A 19,672-nucleotide genomic window follows, 5' to 3' on the forward strand; every position below is an offset into this window, starting at 1 on the left:
CAGAACTAATACCCATGCGAAAGGCAACTGCGGAGAATCTAATCAAGGCCTTTAGGGAAAGAATTTTGTCGAGATTTGGAGTTCCTAAAGTGGTAATAACTGACAATGGGGTCCAATTCACTAGCAGAACATTTAAGAAAATGCTAGAGGAGTGGGGATGCCAACACCAATTCACGGCACCATACACACCACAAGAAAACCCAACCGAAAGGGCAAACAGAACAGTGAAAACAATGATTGCTCAGTTTACCGGTGAAAATCAACGGAATTGGGATGAGAACTGGCCGGAAATAACAAATACCAGTCAATCAGAGTCAACTGGATTTACGCCAGCATATGTGATACAAGGACGCGAACCTAGAATGCCAGGCGCGATATACGATAGTGTCAAAGGCACAGGAAAGCAAAGCGTACCACCAGAGGCAAAGGCAAAACAAGTGCAAGAGCTTTTCGAGCTGATAAGACGTAATCTGGAGACGGCGGCACAGGATCAGGCACGTCACTATAACCTAAGGAGGAGAGACTGGAGACCAACAATTGGAACAACAGTATGGGCAAAAGAACACCATCTCTCGAATGCGGCCGAAGGATTTGCAGCAAAGTTGGCACCAAGATTTGGAGGCCCCTATGAAGTGACAGGTTTTTTGTCTCCAGTTATATGTAAATTACGGCACAAAGAAACAGGAAAAACCAGGCAAGCACATATCAGCCAGATGAAACAACCAATATGTGAACAGACAGATGTCAATAAACTAAATGAACAATGAGTATGGACGATTCTGATGACATGGCAGCGAGAAATCTGCACAGACCGGTCGGCTGAGCAAAAATCTCAAAGACATGGCACAGAGCCGAAAATCTCAAAGTGCATCGAAATTGTACAAAATCACATAAAACAAGGAAAAAAAATCACAAAGTGCGTAAATAAGAACAAGCAGAATAGCAAAGTCGCAAACCGTATACCGGAACAAGATAAATATATGCGGACATCATATACATACAGTCAGGCAAATATGCATGAGCAAATAAAAAATAGCAAATCAAAAACAAGGATAAACAAAAAAAAAAAAAAAAAAAAAACCGATCACACAATCAAGGAGAGCCAATACCTACACATGCGCACGATATTACACATGTAATAGTATGAGTGCACAAAGAGAAAACAAAAGGAAAGAGAGGGGAACACACATACACATGCGCATAAGAGTGAGCATGTAATCGTGCAGCATCGCGACATACACACACATGCGCGCGTTAATACAGTAGTATTAGTGGAGCATTGCAGGGGCATTAAAATACTCGGCATCGGTAGTTAGAATAGAGAATCCAAAGTTGTGAATAACGGTAAGAATCTAACAAATATCAAAGATGCGAGGTTTCCTGCATGCAGAAATCATAAGCAAGAGTCACTCAAAGTTTAACACTCAGCGAGTAAAGCCCACCAGGAAAAAAAAAAAAAAAACCCCAAAATAATGAATGCGTTCAACGTAGAGTTTGGCCAGGATGAAGGCGTAGTTCGACGAGGTGCGGCACCGCGGGCCAATATGGAACGCGGTGACTGGCACTGGTCCGATGAGGAGTCCGACGACGATGAGCCGGATATGATGGATCCGGTAATCGCCGCCTCATCGGACGAGGAGAACGATGAGGACGTAGAGGTGCGGCTGATGGAGTAGCCCACCTCCACTCGAGCCAGAGGGGACAGATTGGGAGTCCGAACGGGCTATGCTGGAGAACCAGCAATGGATGAGTTGGTGGCGTCAGCAGATCCTGCAGCAGCAGGAGGCGGATAGGGATCTGCTGGCGTGGGAAAGGCACCAGCAAGACGAGCAACGGCTAGCAAGGGCCAGCGAAAGGCTGGCAACCGCAGTAAAACAACAGCAACAGCAACTACAGCAGCAGCAACAGCAACGACAGCAACAGCAACAACAGCAGCAGCAACAGCAACAACAACAACAGCAGCAGCAACAGCAACAACAGCAGCAGCAACAGCAACAACAGCAACAGCAACAACAGCAGCAGCAGCAACGACAGCAACAGCAACAACAGCAGCAGCAACAGCAACAACAGCAGCAGCAACATCAACAACAGCAGCAGCAACAGCAACAACAGCAGCAGCAACAGCAACAACAACACGCGCTAGAATATCAAGAGTGCCCATGGGTGTGGCCAAGACCGGCATTAAATAGACAAATGTCTGCACCCATGGGGCACAACATCAGTGCTCGGCCCATATTGGCCCGGCAGCTATCATGCCCAGTGCCATACGGGCATGAAAGGTATGAGGCAGTGGGAGAAGACGAATGGCCAGAAATGGTGGTGGATGTAGTGGGCCAAATGGCCCAACACGAAGGGCCACGAGTACTGAGATTGGTGTGGGCGGGTCAAACGAGATATAGGATTAGGATAGCGCAGGGGGTAGTTCGGGTATATCGGGAAAGGAGGGTATAATAAGTAGGATAATTAGATGTAAGTTAGGAAAAAAAAGATGCGGAACGGGCCAAAGGAAAAAAAAAACAATGAAAAGATGTCCTAATCCGCCAATATTTAACGAAAATATACTCAGTAATCGCCAACATTAGAAGATGCCAAATGGCCAATAAAAGATGCGAGCTGAGTCCTAAAAAAAAAAAAAAACACACACAAAACAAGCAAAACACAAGCAAAAACCAAAGAAAAACACAAAGCAAGCAAAAACACATAAAAAAAAAGCAAAAAAAAAAAAACACACAAAACGAGCAAAACACATGCCAAAACTACAAAGGCAAACATATTAAATGCACAAATACGAAAATAAAAAATACACATACAGAAAACAAACACAAGGTACAAGAGACAGGGGAGGGCAAATGGCTCCCGAAGAAGGGGGGAGTGTGAGGAACATTATATAGACAAGAATAATGTCCCACACAACAAACAAGCTACAACAAACAAACTACAAAGATACAACAAACAGCCAGATACAAACACAGCCAAGACACAAACTAAATACACGATATAAGACCAAGCACAGAATTGGTCGTAAAAAGAGTGAAATCGGCTGTGAATGAACAAATGAAGCAAGGCCGGCCGAACAGGGCCGATCGAACCCCACGCAACCGTTTGGCAATTTCGTACAAGCGGGAAGATGCGTGGGAAGCATAATACATTAAGTTCGATCGTATAAGAGCTAATGAGAGAGACCGGTCGAACATGGCTGATCGAACCCCACGCAACCGCTGGCGATTTCGTACAAGCGGGAAGATGCGTGGGAGACATAACGAAAAACCAATATACATGCACAGGCGATGGGCAACCAAGTCCAACATGGCTCGATCGAACCGAATCGAACCACATGCAACCGTTTGGCGATTTCGTACAAGCGGGAAGATGCGTGGGAAGCATAACAAATATGAGTGGCTGTATAGGTGTAAATGAAACCGGGCTTGAGGGCACAATTGCATGTAAAAAGGGGGCATTGGCCTCATTAGATAAATTAAGAGCATGGAGAGGCAAATAAATGCATGCATTAGCATACATATAGGTCACACGTACACTATGCGTGAGTGACGGCAAGGGAGAATACCGGTGGCCAATGGGCCGCGGTATGCATACGTCACGCTCATGAGAGCGAAAGCAGTAAATTGCAAGCACCAAAAGAATTTCGTGAGCGAGAGAAAACAAAAGTGAGGGCCAAGCAAGCCCGAAAGACGGGTGCGGGGGACGCTTGGTACCGAAATGAAACCAAGTGAGGGTTATGCTTATGAAACGGGGAGTAGGGGGGAGAGTAAAGAAATTGTAAAACGAAAATGGTTTGTGGATTTGTGAGGGGAATATGCAAGCCGAAGGGGGAGGGATGAGCCATGGGGAAGCCCTCTATCTAATAGATACGAGATGCGTATGAAAGTGTTTTGCGTGGGGAATTGAATAATGTTATATATTAAAGTAATCAAGCTAATTATGTTTAAACGTTAATTTAGTTAATACAATTAGCATATATGTATGTAGATAATAATATTGAGTAAATGTGGGTGAATTTGGGTATGACGAGTGGATCAAAGGGAGCGACGGGCGACGGCAGCGTTGGCAGAGAAAGCAGAGAGAGTCAACGGGATACGGAGGGCGGCCAATAGAAAGGCGACGCCAATGCGAGAAAGTGATGCAAGTCAATATGTACAAACAAGAAAGACAAGGACAAGGCATAAATGGGCGCTCAGCCGCAAAGAAAGTGGTCATATGCGCCAAGGATTTACGGGACTTTCACCACGCATAGCAACAAGTGGATGCGTGGGTGAAAGCAGAGGGTCGATGGAAATGTACCAGCTGTATAGCGGTACTACACCAAGATATTCCTGAGGCCGGGGGATCTGCCTATATAAAGGCAATGCCCATCAAGCAAATCATCAAGTCAACAAGTCGTGATCAAGTAACAAGTAATTAAGGCCTTACGAGTAACCTTAAGAAACTTATCAAGGAAACACAAGGAACAACAGCAAAACTAAGAACTATTCAGGCCTTACGAGTAACCTGTACAGCTTCATTCAATAATAACAAGTCCTTAAACAAGGATAACAAACACCGTACCCAAGCTAAAGTAAATTTGAGAGAAGCCAAGCAATCTCCAGGAGCATCCAAAGTCAGTGGTAGGCACGAGGATATATCCTACTGCCGAAATTCCAGGATCTATATATCCTGATGAGTACCAATTTCTGAGGAACATCCTGCGTCGTGATAACAGCCTTAAAGCAAAAGCATTCTCAACAAATTTAGTGAAAAGGGTGCAGAGGTGTATCGCAAATCAAGCACACTGTACAGATCGAGGCAGTAGCCAGCAACGGCTACAGAAGCAAGAGGAAGACAGGAAAGGACGACGAGGGATTCGAAGTGACTCACCAACGCTGTCCAAGCCCAGAACTACCATCGAGAAACCGTCATATCCAACCAACTCCATTAACGATTTGAATAAACATACAATTAAACATTAGCAACTGAAATCGAACGTGTTTTAATTTCACCGGGGCACAAAATAAATTTGTTGTGCCGAACCTAGCACAAGAGATATTGTAAATATCCCGAAGGACGAAAAAGGGTCGTTACAACCATTCTTGCAATTTGACTTTCACCACTCTTACCTTATCGTCCCTCCCTCCCCCGCCCAGAGGTCACCTGGCTGGCTGACCTGTCGATTCTCTAAGTTTTCTGTGGTTCGTCGGCACTTATTTCTTATTTCTTTGTTATATAGATATTCGTCTTTCCATTTCACACAGAAATCTTTTTTCATTTTTATACCTTTGCAAAAAGGGTATATTAATTTTGGTCAGAAGTGTGCAACGCATGGAACGAAGCATCTCCGACCATACAAATATATATATTCTTGATCAGTACGACGAGTCAAGTTCAATTAGCCATGTCCGTCCGTCCGTCTGGATCAATGCAAACCCCTCCTAGACCCCTCCTAGACAAACCCAAAAGTCACGAACAGTGACTTTTCTCAATAACTTCATTATTTTCTGTGCTATTGTCGTGAAACTTCATATTATACAGTTTATTACGCCTATAAACTGTGCCAAATTTGATTAAGATCGGGTGACTATATCATATATCTCTAATAGAAACGATCGGTCGAAAACACTGACTTTTGTAAATAACTTCGTTACTTTTATCGCGATTGCTTTCAAATTAAACATTTGTTAGTTTAATATATATGTTAATGACGGTGCCGAATTTGATAAAGATCGGGTGACTATATCATATAGCTCCCATAGGAACGATCGGTGGAAAACAGGGACTATGATCAATATCTTCGTTATTTCCTATGATTGTAGGCCATTCTTTCGCAAACATAAGCCTTTTTAGAAAACACGTTTTTCCACTTTGATGGCTAATATGTAAGGAAAGAGTTACCAAAAAAGTTGCAAGGGTATACAAACTTTGACGCGGTCGAAGTTAGTCCCGGCCTTCTATGTTGAATTTATTTCCATCTGTCTAAATTTCCAATATTTTTTGCTGACATGGATTCGGCTGCTTCTAATGTTCCAATTAAGAAATGACCGCTCTAGAACAGTGTAAAGTTATGCCCGTTCAATGCAAAATAAAGGGAGCAGTTTTTCTTGTCGTTTTCACTTTTAGTTGTCTTTATTGAATAATTTTTAATTCGCTAACCGCGTAGCTGCACTGCCAGTGACGCTGGCAGAGTACCGCGCTGCTTATGTATAAATGGATGAATGTATATAAGTATGCATGCTTGCATAAAATTATGTACGTATATAAGTATATACATAAATACGTATGCCGCCGCAATGGAAGAGTGAGAATGTATCATGTTGCATATTGGGGACAGAGTGGTCGCGCGTGTTAGATTCGCCGACTCAGCTATGTGTAGCATCATGCCATGGGGGCATGGCACTTGAATGTTGTATACATAAATATTGTAAAAAAGTGATAGAATATGCTCGACGACGACAATAATACGACCACTCGCATATGGCACACACACCATACATACACCCACTTAGCCTACTATTAGCATAAGAAATACACGTGGAAGAAATAAATGAAGTATCACGTGAAAAGTGAAGTGTTTTCTTGTAAAATTGCTAAAACATCGAACCTTAGCGCCAAACTCAACACCCGTCTGGCCACAAATCTTCGAAATGCTGCTAAGAAAGCATCAGTTGTCAAGTAAGTAATAACTTCTAAGTGAATTTCCTTAATTGACAAGTACATGAATACTGCTATGTACCCTTTAAATGTTATTTGTCCCCGGTTTTTATATCTTATATGATATGGACCGGCAAAATGGATCCCCCGGTTATGAAATGGAGATGAAAGCGTCATCCTATTTTTGAGTAGATTACCCCTTAATTTGCTCTGCAGTTACTTGGCGGTATCTGTCACAAATGACGCATTCCTTTAGGTTTTTTTAAAGGGCGTCTCTCAATCCGAAAACCCAAAATTTTCTCTAAATTTGGCTTCTCATAAGGTTAATTCCTCCCTGTTAGCTTTCCTCATGGGCATCTTTAATTAACAGCATTGATAGTTGTAAATTATCCAAAATTACAGGCTATTTAGTATAAAAACATATGTTAGCATTTTGCAATCTTTTCCCACCCCCCACCCTTCCCGTGTAATAAAAATGGATTTAAGCTTAAAATTTTGCTTTGAAATCTTTCTGCTAAATTGATATGCCTGTTGGTGTTTAATTATACATTTTTTAGCATTCTTAAGCTCATTGACAGTTAGATATGATGGGTAAACCTTATCTCTTTTTTAGTGCCAATAAATCTAAATTAATATGCCATAATTCTGACCGGCTTATTCATACAGGAATCGTTTTCAATTAGCTCCTGCATAATACTATTTCTGGTTTCTTGTTCTGTTTTTTGTTTAAGCCATTTTTTTTTTTTACCTCACCGAGCCACTTTGGCCCATTCCACCGCAATTCACAATCTGTTTAAAAATAAACATCGTGTTCATCAAATCAGATGCACTGAAAATATAATACATCTGTACCTTTGTCACAAACAACTAATGTAGCATATGACTAGAATTACAATCAGTCACACACATTGTAGAAAAACACTTGTAATTTTAAACTAACCCAAAAGTTCACAACGGCAGGATGTCAAGTGGCCGAAGCCGTGCCCAAAATAATAATAATTTTCAACCCCCGAATCTTGCGTTTAAATCTCATTCGAATAAGATATTTTAAGAACAATTGTTACCTCCTAGAGCCCAAGATTCCCTATATAAACTCCATACTTTTGTTAATAAAATCAGTTCATATTTTGAATCCAACGAATGAAGATTGGTTTATTCTCCGTCTCCCGGAATCCCTATTCATTTTGGTCCTTTAAGAAAAAGGAACTCTGTAGTTTTGCCCCACCAGTGGTAAGAGACTCAGAGATTGAATCAGCTCCTTGAAGTCTGAATTCTTAAGCAAGTGTAAATGCTAAGATCATCAAGGTAGCAAAATAAAATAACTTTTGTTTTCCTTCACCAGTGGTAAGAGACAGAGTATAATATTAAAGCAAACCAGTCGAGCAACTGCAATAATTTCGGCGGCGGCAAAAAAGAACAGTATAAAAGGAGTTGGCTTGTGGCGTATTCGAAGCCCAGATATCAAAAGTGAAAACCACAAAAAAAAAAAAAAAAAAAAAAAATAAAATGCAAATCAGTGTATATATGTATACACAAAAATAGTTGCAAATAGGCAACACAAAACATCAGCAAGCAACGACACAGCTGCAAAGAAGCAGCAAGGCAACACGAAAGTTGCGAAGACGAAGAAGGCGAATCATCACCAAGCTATCGGCGAACTCTACACATTGACGGACAAGCAGTAGCGAACAGCATCATCAGATAAGAAATAAATTAAAATAGTCATAAGTACATATGTACATCACATTTTACTTAGTTGAAGCTTAAAGAAATGAAGACGTCAGTTCAGTTTGGTGGTAATATTCAGATTGATTTTTATTCCAAAAATATTCTTTTGCTTAACCTATTGTTACATATACATATATTCTTTTGCTGCTTGTGCTGCGACTTAGGCGACAGCTACAAAAGAGAGGGAGAGTGTCAGTACATACATACATACTATTTGGAGCGCTTGCATCAAAGTGCTTGGTCAGCGTTCACACGCTGGCCTGGCCCTAGCTCATGTTACGCCTGCGCATTGCTGTTCATGTGAATATAAATTATGATGTTGAATATGTCCACTGGTTCCTGTTAGGGATTGCCGTTGGTGGGATCCAGCTTATGGATTGATTTATGTTGATTAGGATGAGATACGATTAGGTATCTGAATCACAGTCCTTGTGGATCAGCAATATATTAGAGATTACAATTTGTGTTACGGCTAAGTACCGGAGTTATGCTTCTTTATTGTTAAAGGGTTATATCAAAACTGAATATATTGAAGGAAATAAAAGAGAACTAAACCTAAGTACATAAATTGGAATATGAACCTAAAGCTAAATACATAAGTGGGAATATGAATCTAAAGCTAAACACAAAAGAAGTAAATATGTAAGGCGTATGGTCATGCTATGAGCTCTTGGTCAGACGCTGTGTTAGCGTATTTATGCTTATGTGGAATTCGTCACATCGACGATGCAGCTGCACAGATTCTTCTAAGACTTCTAAGACCTCCCCATTCATCAATCACGGAACTCAGTTGCAATCAGTTACAATCATGAAGAATGGATGGATTCTCTATATACGTAACAGCTCTTATCGTATTGTCTAATAGGAAATGACACTGGTCTTCAAAATTATATAACTTTTGACATAAGTCCCGCATTTAAGGAATCAACCTGTCGCCTTTATTATATGCCGACATGTCGTAGTACACTATCAGATCCCATGAGGACGCTAATACTTCCAAATCACCCATTGGATCTAAGTACTTTCACCACTGTTTAGAAATGTGTGGACTGTATTAATCTTTATTCGGTTATAGTGTAATTAACGATAGTTAACAATGAACGCGACTGGTCTGTACCAATGTCAAAATGTAAGTGTTTTTCTTACGCATGCATTTGATGCTAAGCAGCGTGGTTTGTGCAAATTGAGAAATGTATACGTAAAGAACAATAGAAAATATACAGTGGTTCGTGTACATGAATATTGACTTAAACTATTTAATGTCGTTTAATTCTCAAACATACCGCCCGCCCTGAACGATCGTTCAGAATAACGGTAGAACGGCCACCTTTACAATTGGGCGCTTGATTATTCCTCGAGCTGTCTGAACGCTGACGACTCTAATTTTCTCATCTTGTCCAGGATGAACTTCGGTTATGCGGCCCAGCAACCATTTGGAGGGTGGCAAATGCGGCTCTTTAATGACTACTAGCGTCCCGGGTTGCAGATTTAGGTTTTCGCGTTGCCATTTATTTCTAGGTTGCAGGGTAGATAAATATTCGTTGTGCCATCTTTTCCAAAATCCTTGAACTATAGCTTGCAACTGTTTATATCGTTGCAACCGATTGAGGTTAACATCTAGCAGATTAGGTTGTGGTATAGATGTATACGATTCACCCGTCAGAAAGTGTGAAGGCGTGAGGGCATCCAAATTTGTGTCACCAGCTGAACACAATGGTCTAAAATTGAGTATGCCCTCTATTTGGGCTAGAACTGTGGAATATTCTTTAAATGTTAGTACATGAGCACCAACGACTCGTCGAAGGTGTAACTTGATTGATCTTACGCAAGACTCCCAAAGTCCACCAAAATAGGGTGAAAATGGAGGTATGAAATGCCAGTTTATGCCGTGTTGTGCGACAAAATTCGCTAACTCCTGTGGTTTTGTAATAGTAGTAACTCTCGTATCTTTTTGAGTTCCTTCTGTGCACCTTGAAACGTGGTGCCGTTGTCAGAATACATATCTGTGATTGGTCCTCTACGTGCCCAGAAACGCTCCAAAGTGGCGATAAATGCAGACGACGTAAGATCACTCACCAGCTCTAGATGAATTGCCTTTGTAGATAGGCAAACAAATACGGGTGCATCAATGCCAAGTGGATCATAAAGCTTCGCAATGTCAGATAACAAAGTCCGTTTGCTTGGAACTTGCGCCTCCCTTTGGTTACTGAAATTGGCTGATAAATCATCTTTGCAGGGGTTCCAGTGTAGACCTAGAATTTTTACAAATGTTAATGTTTCGTTCGAAGGGTGATGTTCACAGATTTCTTTTGGGATTGTTTGTAGAAGTGCGTCACAATTTGAACTCCATTTGTGAAGTTTGAAATTCGCTTCATTCAGTAACGAAATAAGGTCATCTTTAAGTGCGATCAACTCGTTCACTAAATCGCATCCGTTGGGAATATCATCAACATATGCGTATCTTGCCAACGCGATTGATGCTAAAGGGTACTTCTCTTGATAATCAGCTAGAAATGGCGATGGACCTAATCCATAAGTAACTGTTAACAAACGATAATGCTGAAATGGTTCGTCTTCTTCCTTTCGCCATATAATTCTTTGATAATTAGTGTGCTTGGATGACACTAAAATCTTTATATCAGCGCAAAATACATAGCGATGCTGTCGAAAACGTAGACATACTCCCAATAAATCTCTTTGTATAGATGGTCCTATGTGAAGCCGGTCATTTAGCGAGAAACCCTTCTCATCCTTTCCAGATCCGTCGAATACAACGCGACATTTTGTAGTCGAGCTGCCTGGTTTAAGTACAGCGTGATGAGCTAAATATACACAAGTATCAGGGTTTTCGTCTATTTGCATCTGTGATAGAAGTTCCATGTGTCCTTGTTTTTCGTAGTCGTTTATAAACTTCACATATTGCTGCTTAAGTTGAGAATCCTTACGAAATTGTCGTTCCAATGAACTAAATCGTTGCTTAGCCTGAGACAATGTTGGGTAGATGGGTGGGGCTTCATCCTTAAATGGGTAGTTGACGATGTACGTTCCATCTTGTGTGCGGGTATGTGTACTTCGAAAGTGCTGCTCTACTGGATCGGTGGCTTCAATTGTGGCTTTTGATGCTTGAACGTTGTCTATCTCCAAAAAAGTCCGAACCAGTGTGTCGAGGTCTTCATGAGCATGATAGGAAAATACTGGCATTACGGTGTCACTTGCAGCGCTATATGAACCTGCAATGACCCTACCGAATTTTGTATTAAAAGCATAGGATTGTTTTTACCAAATGTTTTAATCTCTCCTAAGTAGAGATTCCATAGTTGATCCGAACCCAGGATCACATCGATAGAATAGGTATGTGGAATGAGGGATCAGCCAGCTTCAACTGACGAATCTGTCTCGAGTGGGATGAGCTTGTATTGATCGCTTGCGCTGGTATCGATGACGTTAGAACACTCATGATTAACGTAGTGACTTCAATAGAGTTTGAATTGGTCCGCGAATATAGTTGAATTGTTGAGCGCCCTCTAGTGACCCCAGCACTATTGGCGGCGAGACTTGAAACTGATATCCGGGCATGTGTTCGTGTAACACCAATACGTTGAACAAATGCTTCAGTCGCCAACGTGATTGACGACCCTGTATCGAGTAGGATCCTACAAATAGTTTTGTTACCCCATGCGTCGATTACAGTAGCCAAAAGAGTAGGTAGAATTGCTTGCTTAGCTTCCGCAGGAATAGTTTCCAAAGTGTGATGAGCAACAGCCGGACCGGAATGCGCCAATCCAGAGTTATGTGACTCTGCGTTACGATTAGCCCGCTGTGTTGACTCTCCTTGTACATTAGAGGCGTCTGATTGCTCTACATGTATCAATGTGTGGTGCCTTAATTTACATAGGCGACAATTAAAGGTTGACTTACATTTCTTGACTTGATCTTTACTAAGGCAGTTGTAACATAATCTGGTTTTTTATGCAAACATGCGACGGGTATTCAAATCAAGTTCTTTAAATTTCATCATCCTCATAGTTTCCCGAAAACGTTGGAATCTTGATTCTTTCACACTGTAATTCCGATTTGATGCCACTTTCGTTAAGTGTATGAAGTAATTGAGAAGTAAGCTCATCAGTTGAGTTGTCTGGTTTCCGTAGCACACTGGTAGCTTCTGAGAGTACATCATATGCCTTATAGTAGTTCTCTTCGCACTCTTCAAGCTCCTCATTAGGGTCGACGTAGTTTTCTACCCCTTGAAATTGCCAATAATCCTCGCTAAGATCCATGAAATGATCGAAAATGTTTTTGAGTCTTAGTAAGCGATGGTACAATGCGTCGACTGATTCCCCTGAATCTACTGCCTGATATGCGATGTTGCACGCACGTGTGAGTTGCGTAATAGTAAACGCACGTTGATTAGAAATGCGATTTATCGTTTGACAGTGATGGTTTCACAACTATTTAATTACACTCTAATTAGGCTGATCGAAATATTGAATTCAGAAATCCGTTATCTTTAATCCCGATTCGATCCGATCCCTATCCGGCTCGAAGGACCAGAAAATTTGTATGTTTATAGTGTAATTAACGATAGTTAAGAATGAACGCGACTGGTCTGTACCAATGTCAAAATGTAAGTGTTTTTCGTACGCATGCATTTGATGCTAAGCAGCGTGGTTTGTGCAAATTGAGAATAACGGATGTACCAACGTTGCGTTCACAAACAAATGTATACGTAAAGAACAATAGAAAATATACAGTGGTTCGTGTACATGAATATTGACTTAAACTATTTAAGGTCGTTTAATTCCCAAACAACCACTCTTACCTTATCGTGCCTCCCTCCGCCGCCCAGAGGTCACCTAGCTGACCTGTCGATTCTCTAAGTTTTCTGTGGTTCGTCGCCACTCATTTCTTATTTCTTTGCCATATAGATATTCGTCTTTCCATTTCCCACAGAAATCTTTTTTCATTTTTATACCTTTGCAAAAAGGGTATATTAATTTTGGTCAGAAGTGTGCAACGCATAGAACGAAGCATCTCCGACCATACGAAGTATATATATTCTTGATCAGTACGACGAGTCAAGTTCAAATAGCCATGTCCGTCGGTTCGTCCGTCCGTCCGTCTGGATCAATGCAAACCCCTCCTAGACCGTAAGAGCTACAGAGCTGAAATTTGAAATTGCACATAGGCTTGTATATACTGCAGGGGTTGTATATCTCGGATTCAGCCGGATCGGACCACTATATCATATAGCTCCCATACAAACCCAAAAGTCACGAACAGTGACTTTTCTCAATAACTTCATTATTTTCTGTGCTATTGTCGTGAAACTTCATATTATACAGTTTATTACGCCTATAAACTGTGCCAAATTTGATTAAGATCGTGTGACCATATCATATATCTCCCATAAGAACGATCGGTCGAAAACACTGACTTTTGTAAATAACTCCGTTACTTTTATCGCGATTGCTTTCAAATTAAACATTTGTTAGTAAAATATATATGTTAATGACGGTGCCGAATTTGATAAAGATCGGTTGACTACTTCATATAGCTCCCATAGGAACGATCGGTGGAAAACAGTGACTATGATCAATATCTTCGTTATTTCCTATGATTCTAGGCCATTCATTCGCAAACAAAAGCCTTTTTTAGAAAACACGTTTTTCCACTTTGATGGCTAATATGTAAGGAAAGAGTTACCAAAAAAAAGTTGCAAGGGTATACAAACTTTGACGCGGTCGAAGTTAGCCCCGGCCTTCTGGTTTGAATTTATTTCCATCTGTCTAAATTTCCATTATTTTCTTCTGACATGGATTTGGCTGCTTCTAATGTTGGTCTTCCAATTAAGAAATGACCGCTCTAGAACAGTGTAAAGTTATGCCCGTTCAATGCAAAATAAAGGGAGCAGTTTTTCTTGTCGTTTTCACTTTTAGTTGTCTTTATTGAATAATTTTTAGTTTGCTAACAATGGTCAAGTATAGCTAAGACCGCGTAGCTGCACTGCCAGTGACGCTGGCAGAGTAGCGGTCTGCTTATGTATAAATGGATGCATGTATATAAGTATGCATGCTTGCATAAAAATTTGTACGTATATAAGTATATACATAAATACGTATGCCGCCGCAATGGAAGAGTAAGAATGTATCATGTTGCATATTGGGGACAGAGTGGTCGCGCGTGTTAGATTCGCCGACTCAGCTATGTCTAGCACCATGCCATGGGGGCATGGCACTTGAATGTTGTATACATAAATATTGTAAAAAAGTGATAGAATATGCTCGACGACGACAATAATACGACCACTCGCATATGGCACACACACCATACATACACCCACTTAGCCTACTATTAGCATAAGAAATACACGTGGAAGAAATAAATGAAGTATCACGTGAAAAGTGAAGTGTTTTCTTGTAAGGTTGCTAAAACATCGAACCTTAGCGCCATACATCAACGCTCTCGTGGAAGACGGACGTGTTTTTTTTTTAAGCTCCCGCATTTTAACTGATTTTATAATTTTTTTATTTTGTTTTATCGGCATCGCGATCGAAAATTATAATTATAATATTAAATCTAACTTGCACCATATCACTCGTTTGCGTTTTTGTGTGTTTGTGTTAATAATTTTTAACAACCTTAATTCTGTTAATACCTTTGTTGGTTTTTTTTTTTTCTTTTCTTTCTTTCTTTCCCACCTTTTTTTTCCTTTCTTGTAAATCACAAGCACCGCTCATTTGTAGTTGTCTTGCAATTTCTGTGAGTTCTTGTTGCAGTGTTTTTGTTTTTGTGATTTCTAGCTTCCGCGCTCGCGCTCTTTAACTTTTTTCGTTTTCGTTTCACTCGTCGCCGTTATTTGCGCTCATACTGCAGTCTGTTGTGTGTCTGTAATTTAGACTCTATAGTGCTCTCTTATTCTTTTAACCCTTGTGCACCCTCAATATTTCGCTTTCTTATTATTTCTGGACCTCAGAGTGAGTTATATATTTTAATACCAATACATATCTCATTTTTATTTGTTTGGTTACTAATTCATCCAATTAACTCATAATGCCTGTCTGTTCGGTTAAAAATTGTTTGCAGCCCGCCTCACCCCTGAATAGTTTTATTTACTGTTGGTTGTGTAAAACTACAGTACATGTTAAGTGCGCCGGCTTTACATGCAGGGTAAAGGATCTTTTAGATCTAAAAAAGGGTCTCAAATGGGGATGTGAGTCATGCCGTATCGTGGAAGATGAAATGGAACTTTTCATGCGGCAAACAAAGGATAACCTGATGAGTCTGTCCGCCAATTTTCTTAAACTCTCGCAAGAGTTTAAAGCTGTCGAGTCACAGTTTAGTAGTTTAACGCTACTGACTGAGTCTCGAAAGCGTAAGAAGGCAGGAGAACAGACTTCTGATTTGTCCTTGTGTTTGCCTGTCTCCACATCGATATCGGTTCCGACCCCCTCTCAACCAATGCCAACTCTAATTCCGCAGACGATGTCTGTAGTGTCCGTTTTGTCTGGGCAAGAATCTACACCGATGGATTATGCCGATAGGGATTCTAGTGATAGTAGTGCCGGAGTGCCACTTGTTGCAACTGATGCTACAATAAATGCGGTAGCTGATGCAATACCTGCAATGCCGAAACCATTGGTGGGAGTGCCACCTAAAAAACACATTTTTGTTTCGAGACTTCTCCCTGATGCTACATCGGATGATGTCATGGCCCACATTCGGGCTAAACTGAATGTCTCCAATATATCAATAGAAAAGTTTAAATTTTCATATTCTAGGGAAATTTCATCTTTTAAAATCAGTGTTCCAATTGAGTTCTTTGACTGTATCTGCAGTTCTAGCTTCTGGCCGAAAAGCTTAATTGTGAAGGAGTTTACATCCAGAAAAAGGAAGACACGGGGCCACCACCTTCACCATCTATTCCTCTTTCTTCCTCATCTATTCCCACTCCTTCCTTATCTATTCCTTCTTCTACTCTATCAAAAAACTAACAACTTCCTTCTCTGTCGGTTATCAGAACGTCAGAGGCCTTAATACTAAACTTACTAAACTCTTTATAGATAGTCTGGCTTTTGATTTTGACCTAATTGCTTTTACTGAGACTTGGTTGAAACCTGACGTTTTTGACGCCACAGTTCTACCCTCTAAATTCAATATTTTTAGACGTGATCGTACTGATCGTAGGGGTGGTAGAGTTCTTATTGCTGTAGATTCCGCCCTATCATCGGGTCTGATAACAATACCTGTCTCAAGTACTATCGAATTTATATGCGTTAAGGTATCTTTTACTCGTTTTTCCATTTTTGTTACCTGTTCTTACATTCCGCCCCAATCGGAATGGCCAACATATTTACTACACTTAGATTCTATTAAATTTATACTTGAACTACTTTCTGACAGAGACTTATTAATTGTCCTTGGGGACTTTAACCTGCCCACTAAGACTTGGTCAACAGTTAATGGTAGCAAAACGTTGCTGCCCTCTGGGTGTCATGATTTTATTGATGGTCTGCTTGAGCTTTCGTTGGCCCAGCTGAATTCGATTTCTAATACGTCTGGCAGATTTCTGGATCTGATTTTTACTTCTGATCCTAGCTTTTGTGAAGTATTTAGAACTAGTCCAATGGTGTTACCAGAGGATAGTTATCATCCAACTTTAGAGTTATCTATTGAGTTTCCCAGCCGCGAGCCCATCTCCGAGTGTGATCCTATGGTACGCACCCGATGTTTTCGGAAGACTGACTTTGTCGCACTAAACAATGCCTTTCTTAATACCGATTGGACTAATTTATACACTTGTGAGGATATGAATTCCGCCATTTCTTTATTTTATACCACTGTTGACTCGATCTTTAACGACTGTGTACCCTTAGTGTCTCCTGTGGTGACGCAAAAATTACCATGGTTTACGCGGGAGCTGTCAAAACTGAAGAATCTTAAGTCTAGGTATTACAAAAAATATAAAGTCACGGGTCTATCATCGGATCTGTCTCGTTACTTGGTTGCTAAATCGAATTTTATTGTTTCTAATTCTAAATGCTATAATAATTACTTACAACGTTGCAAATTGCAATTCTCCGAAAATCCTAAAGAGTTCTACAGTTTCGTGAACTCAAAGCGAAATTCTATCTCCCTTCCATCGTTTGCAGTTTTTAATAATGATTCGGCCTCTTCTGATCAATCTATTTCTAATTTATTTGCTAACTTCTTCTCGACTACGTACATATCTACTAAGTACAACTCTAGTCAGATATATCCATATCCTATAACGAAATCCAACTGTATTCTCAATCCTATTATAACGCAAAGTTCGGTAGCTAAGGAACTAATGACGATTAAGCCGGTATACTCACCGGGCCCAGACGGTATTCCCGCTTGTGTCCTGAGGTTCTGTGCGGAGTCATTGTGCTCGCCTTTACTTAAGCTTTTTGAGTTGTCCGTTACACTGTCCGAGTTTCCAACTATATGGAAGGATTCGTTTATTTTACCTCTTCACAAATGTGGCAATAAATCTGACGTCACTAATTACAGAGGAATTTCTAAATTGTCAGCGATACCTAAACTGTTTGAGAAAATTATGACGTCTCAAATACAGCATTTATGTAAATCTATTTTTTCGCCATATCAGCATGGGTTTGTCAAGAATAGGTCTACCACAACTAACCTTTTACAGTTTACATCTTTTGTAATCCAAGGTTTTAAGAAACAAAAGCAAACTGATGTTATATATACGGATTTCAGTAAGGCTTTCGATTCGGTAAACCATGCCTTACTATTACATAAGCTGAATTTAGTTGGCTTTCCGGATGCTCTGCTTGCTTGGATTTCACAATATCTAAGCAATAGGAGGCAGAGGGTTCTTTTTTAGGTCCTCTCTTTCCAAGATCATTTGTGTTGAATCAGGAGTCCCACAGGGCAGTCACCTTGGCCCATTGTTATTTACCATTTTTATTAATGATCTCCCCACCGTTCTTTTAAATTCCAGAGTTCTTATGTATGCCGATGATGTAAAAATCGCTAATCGCATCGTAGACTCTCTCTCATGTCATACCTTGCAAGCTGACCTGAATGCTTTTCAGGGGTGGTGTAGGACTAACTTGTTATCTCTAAACTGTTCTAAGTTCAAAGTTATGTCTTTTTATCGAGGTTCTCCTCAATTAACGAGTTACTTTTTAAATAATTTCCCTTTAGAAAAAATTAATAATACTTCCTTGGTTGTAAAAGATTTAGGGATCTTAATCGACCACAAACTTAGTTTTAATCAGCATATATCGACTACTGTTAGTAGGGCTAAAAGTGTTCTTGGCTTTATAAAGCGCTGGTCGAAGGAGTTCAAGGATCCATATACTACCAAAATACTTTTTACTTCTTTAGTCCGTCCCATATTAGAATATGGATCTATTGTTTGGTCTCCTCAATATGAGTTTTATCAAAACAAATTAGAATCTGTACAAAAACAGTTTTTACTCTTTGCCTTTCGTGATTTGCGCTGGGATCCAACTGTACAACTTCCATCTTATTCTAGTCGACTTCAGTTAATTAACCTTCCTTCTTTAACTAATCGTAGAACAATGCTTGGTGTAACTTTTCTTTACAAACTTTTGAATGGTGAGATTGACTCTTCTGAGCTGTTGAGCCAAATTAACATTTCTGTTCCATCTAGAAGGACCCGCAATTACACACCGCTTATACTTCCCACTTGTACAACTAACTTTTCTCTGCATGAACCTTTTCGTATACTATGTAGTGACTACAACAGACTTTGGCACGTTATCGGTTCCGAAACATCGCTTCCGGGTATAAAAACTGCGATCTTGTCCTTCCTCGCTCGAAATTAGTTGTAATCATCTTTATTTTGACCTATCCTGTTTGCTTTTTATATGTAACCTATTATCTCATTACATTTAATATTTTCTATTTCTTTAGTTTAATTTATGTTTATATATGTAATACGCCTATGCCCTTAGGTCGGAGTGGGTAGAGGTTGTAACATTAACTTTACATAGGGTCATTCGTAACAGGCCCGGGCCTGGTGTCATATGGGCCACTTGTTCGTACTGAGCGTTGTACGACTACGTCTATATAAAAAAAAAAAAAAAAAAAAAAAAAAAAACTTAACACCCGTCTGTCCACAAATCTTCGAAATGCTGCTAGGAAAGCATCAGTTGTCAAGTAAGTAATAACTTCTAAGTGAATTTCCTTAATTGACAAGTACATGAATACTGCTATGTACCCTTTGAATGTTATTTTCCCCGGTTTTTATATCTTATATGATATGGACCGGCAAAATGGATCCCACGGTTAT

The 19,672-nt window shown here is 40.2% G+C and overlaps 1 protein-coding gene across 1 annotated transcript; it reads left to right on the top strand.

Annotated features, from left to right (window-relative positions):
* The first annotated feature begins 233 nt into the window (after positions 1–233).
* Positions 234–1,676, top strand: LOC137586363 (uncharacterized). The gene is made up of 2 exons (XM_068302376.1): positions 234–639; positions 1,492–1,676. The coding sequence occupies exons 1-2, from the start codon at positions 234–236 to the stop codon at positions 1,674–1,676; spliced, it is 591 nt and encodes a 196-aa protein (XP_068158477.1).
* The last annotated feature ends 17,996 nt before the right edge of the window (positions 1,677–19,672 follow it).

Source organism: Drosophila tropicalis, unplaced genomic scaffold (genome assembly GCF_018151085.1).
Source record: "Drosophila tropicalis isolate 14030-0801.00 unplaced genomic scaffold, ASM1815108v1 contig_980, whole genome shotgun sequence".
Lineage (NCBI taxonomy): Eukaryota > Metazoa > Arthropoda > Insecta > Diptera > Drosophilidae > Drosophila > Drosophila tropicalis.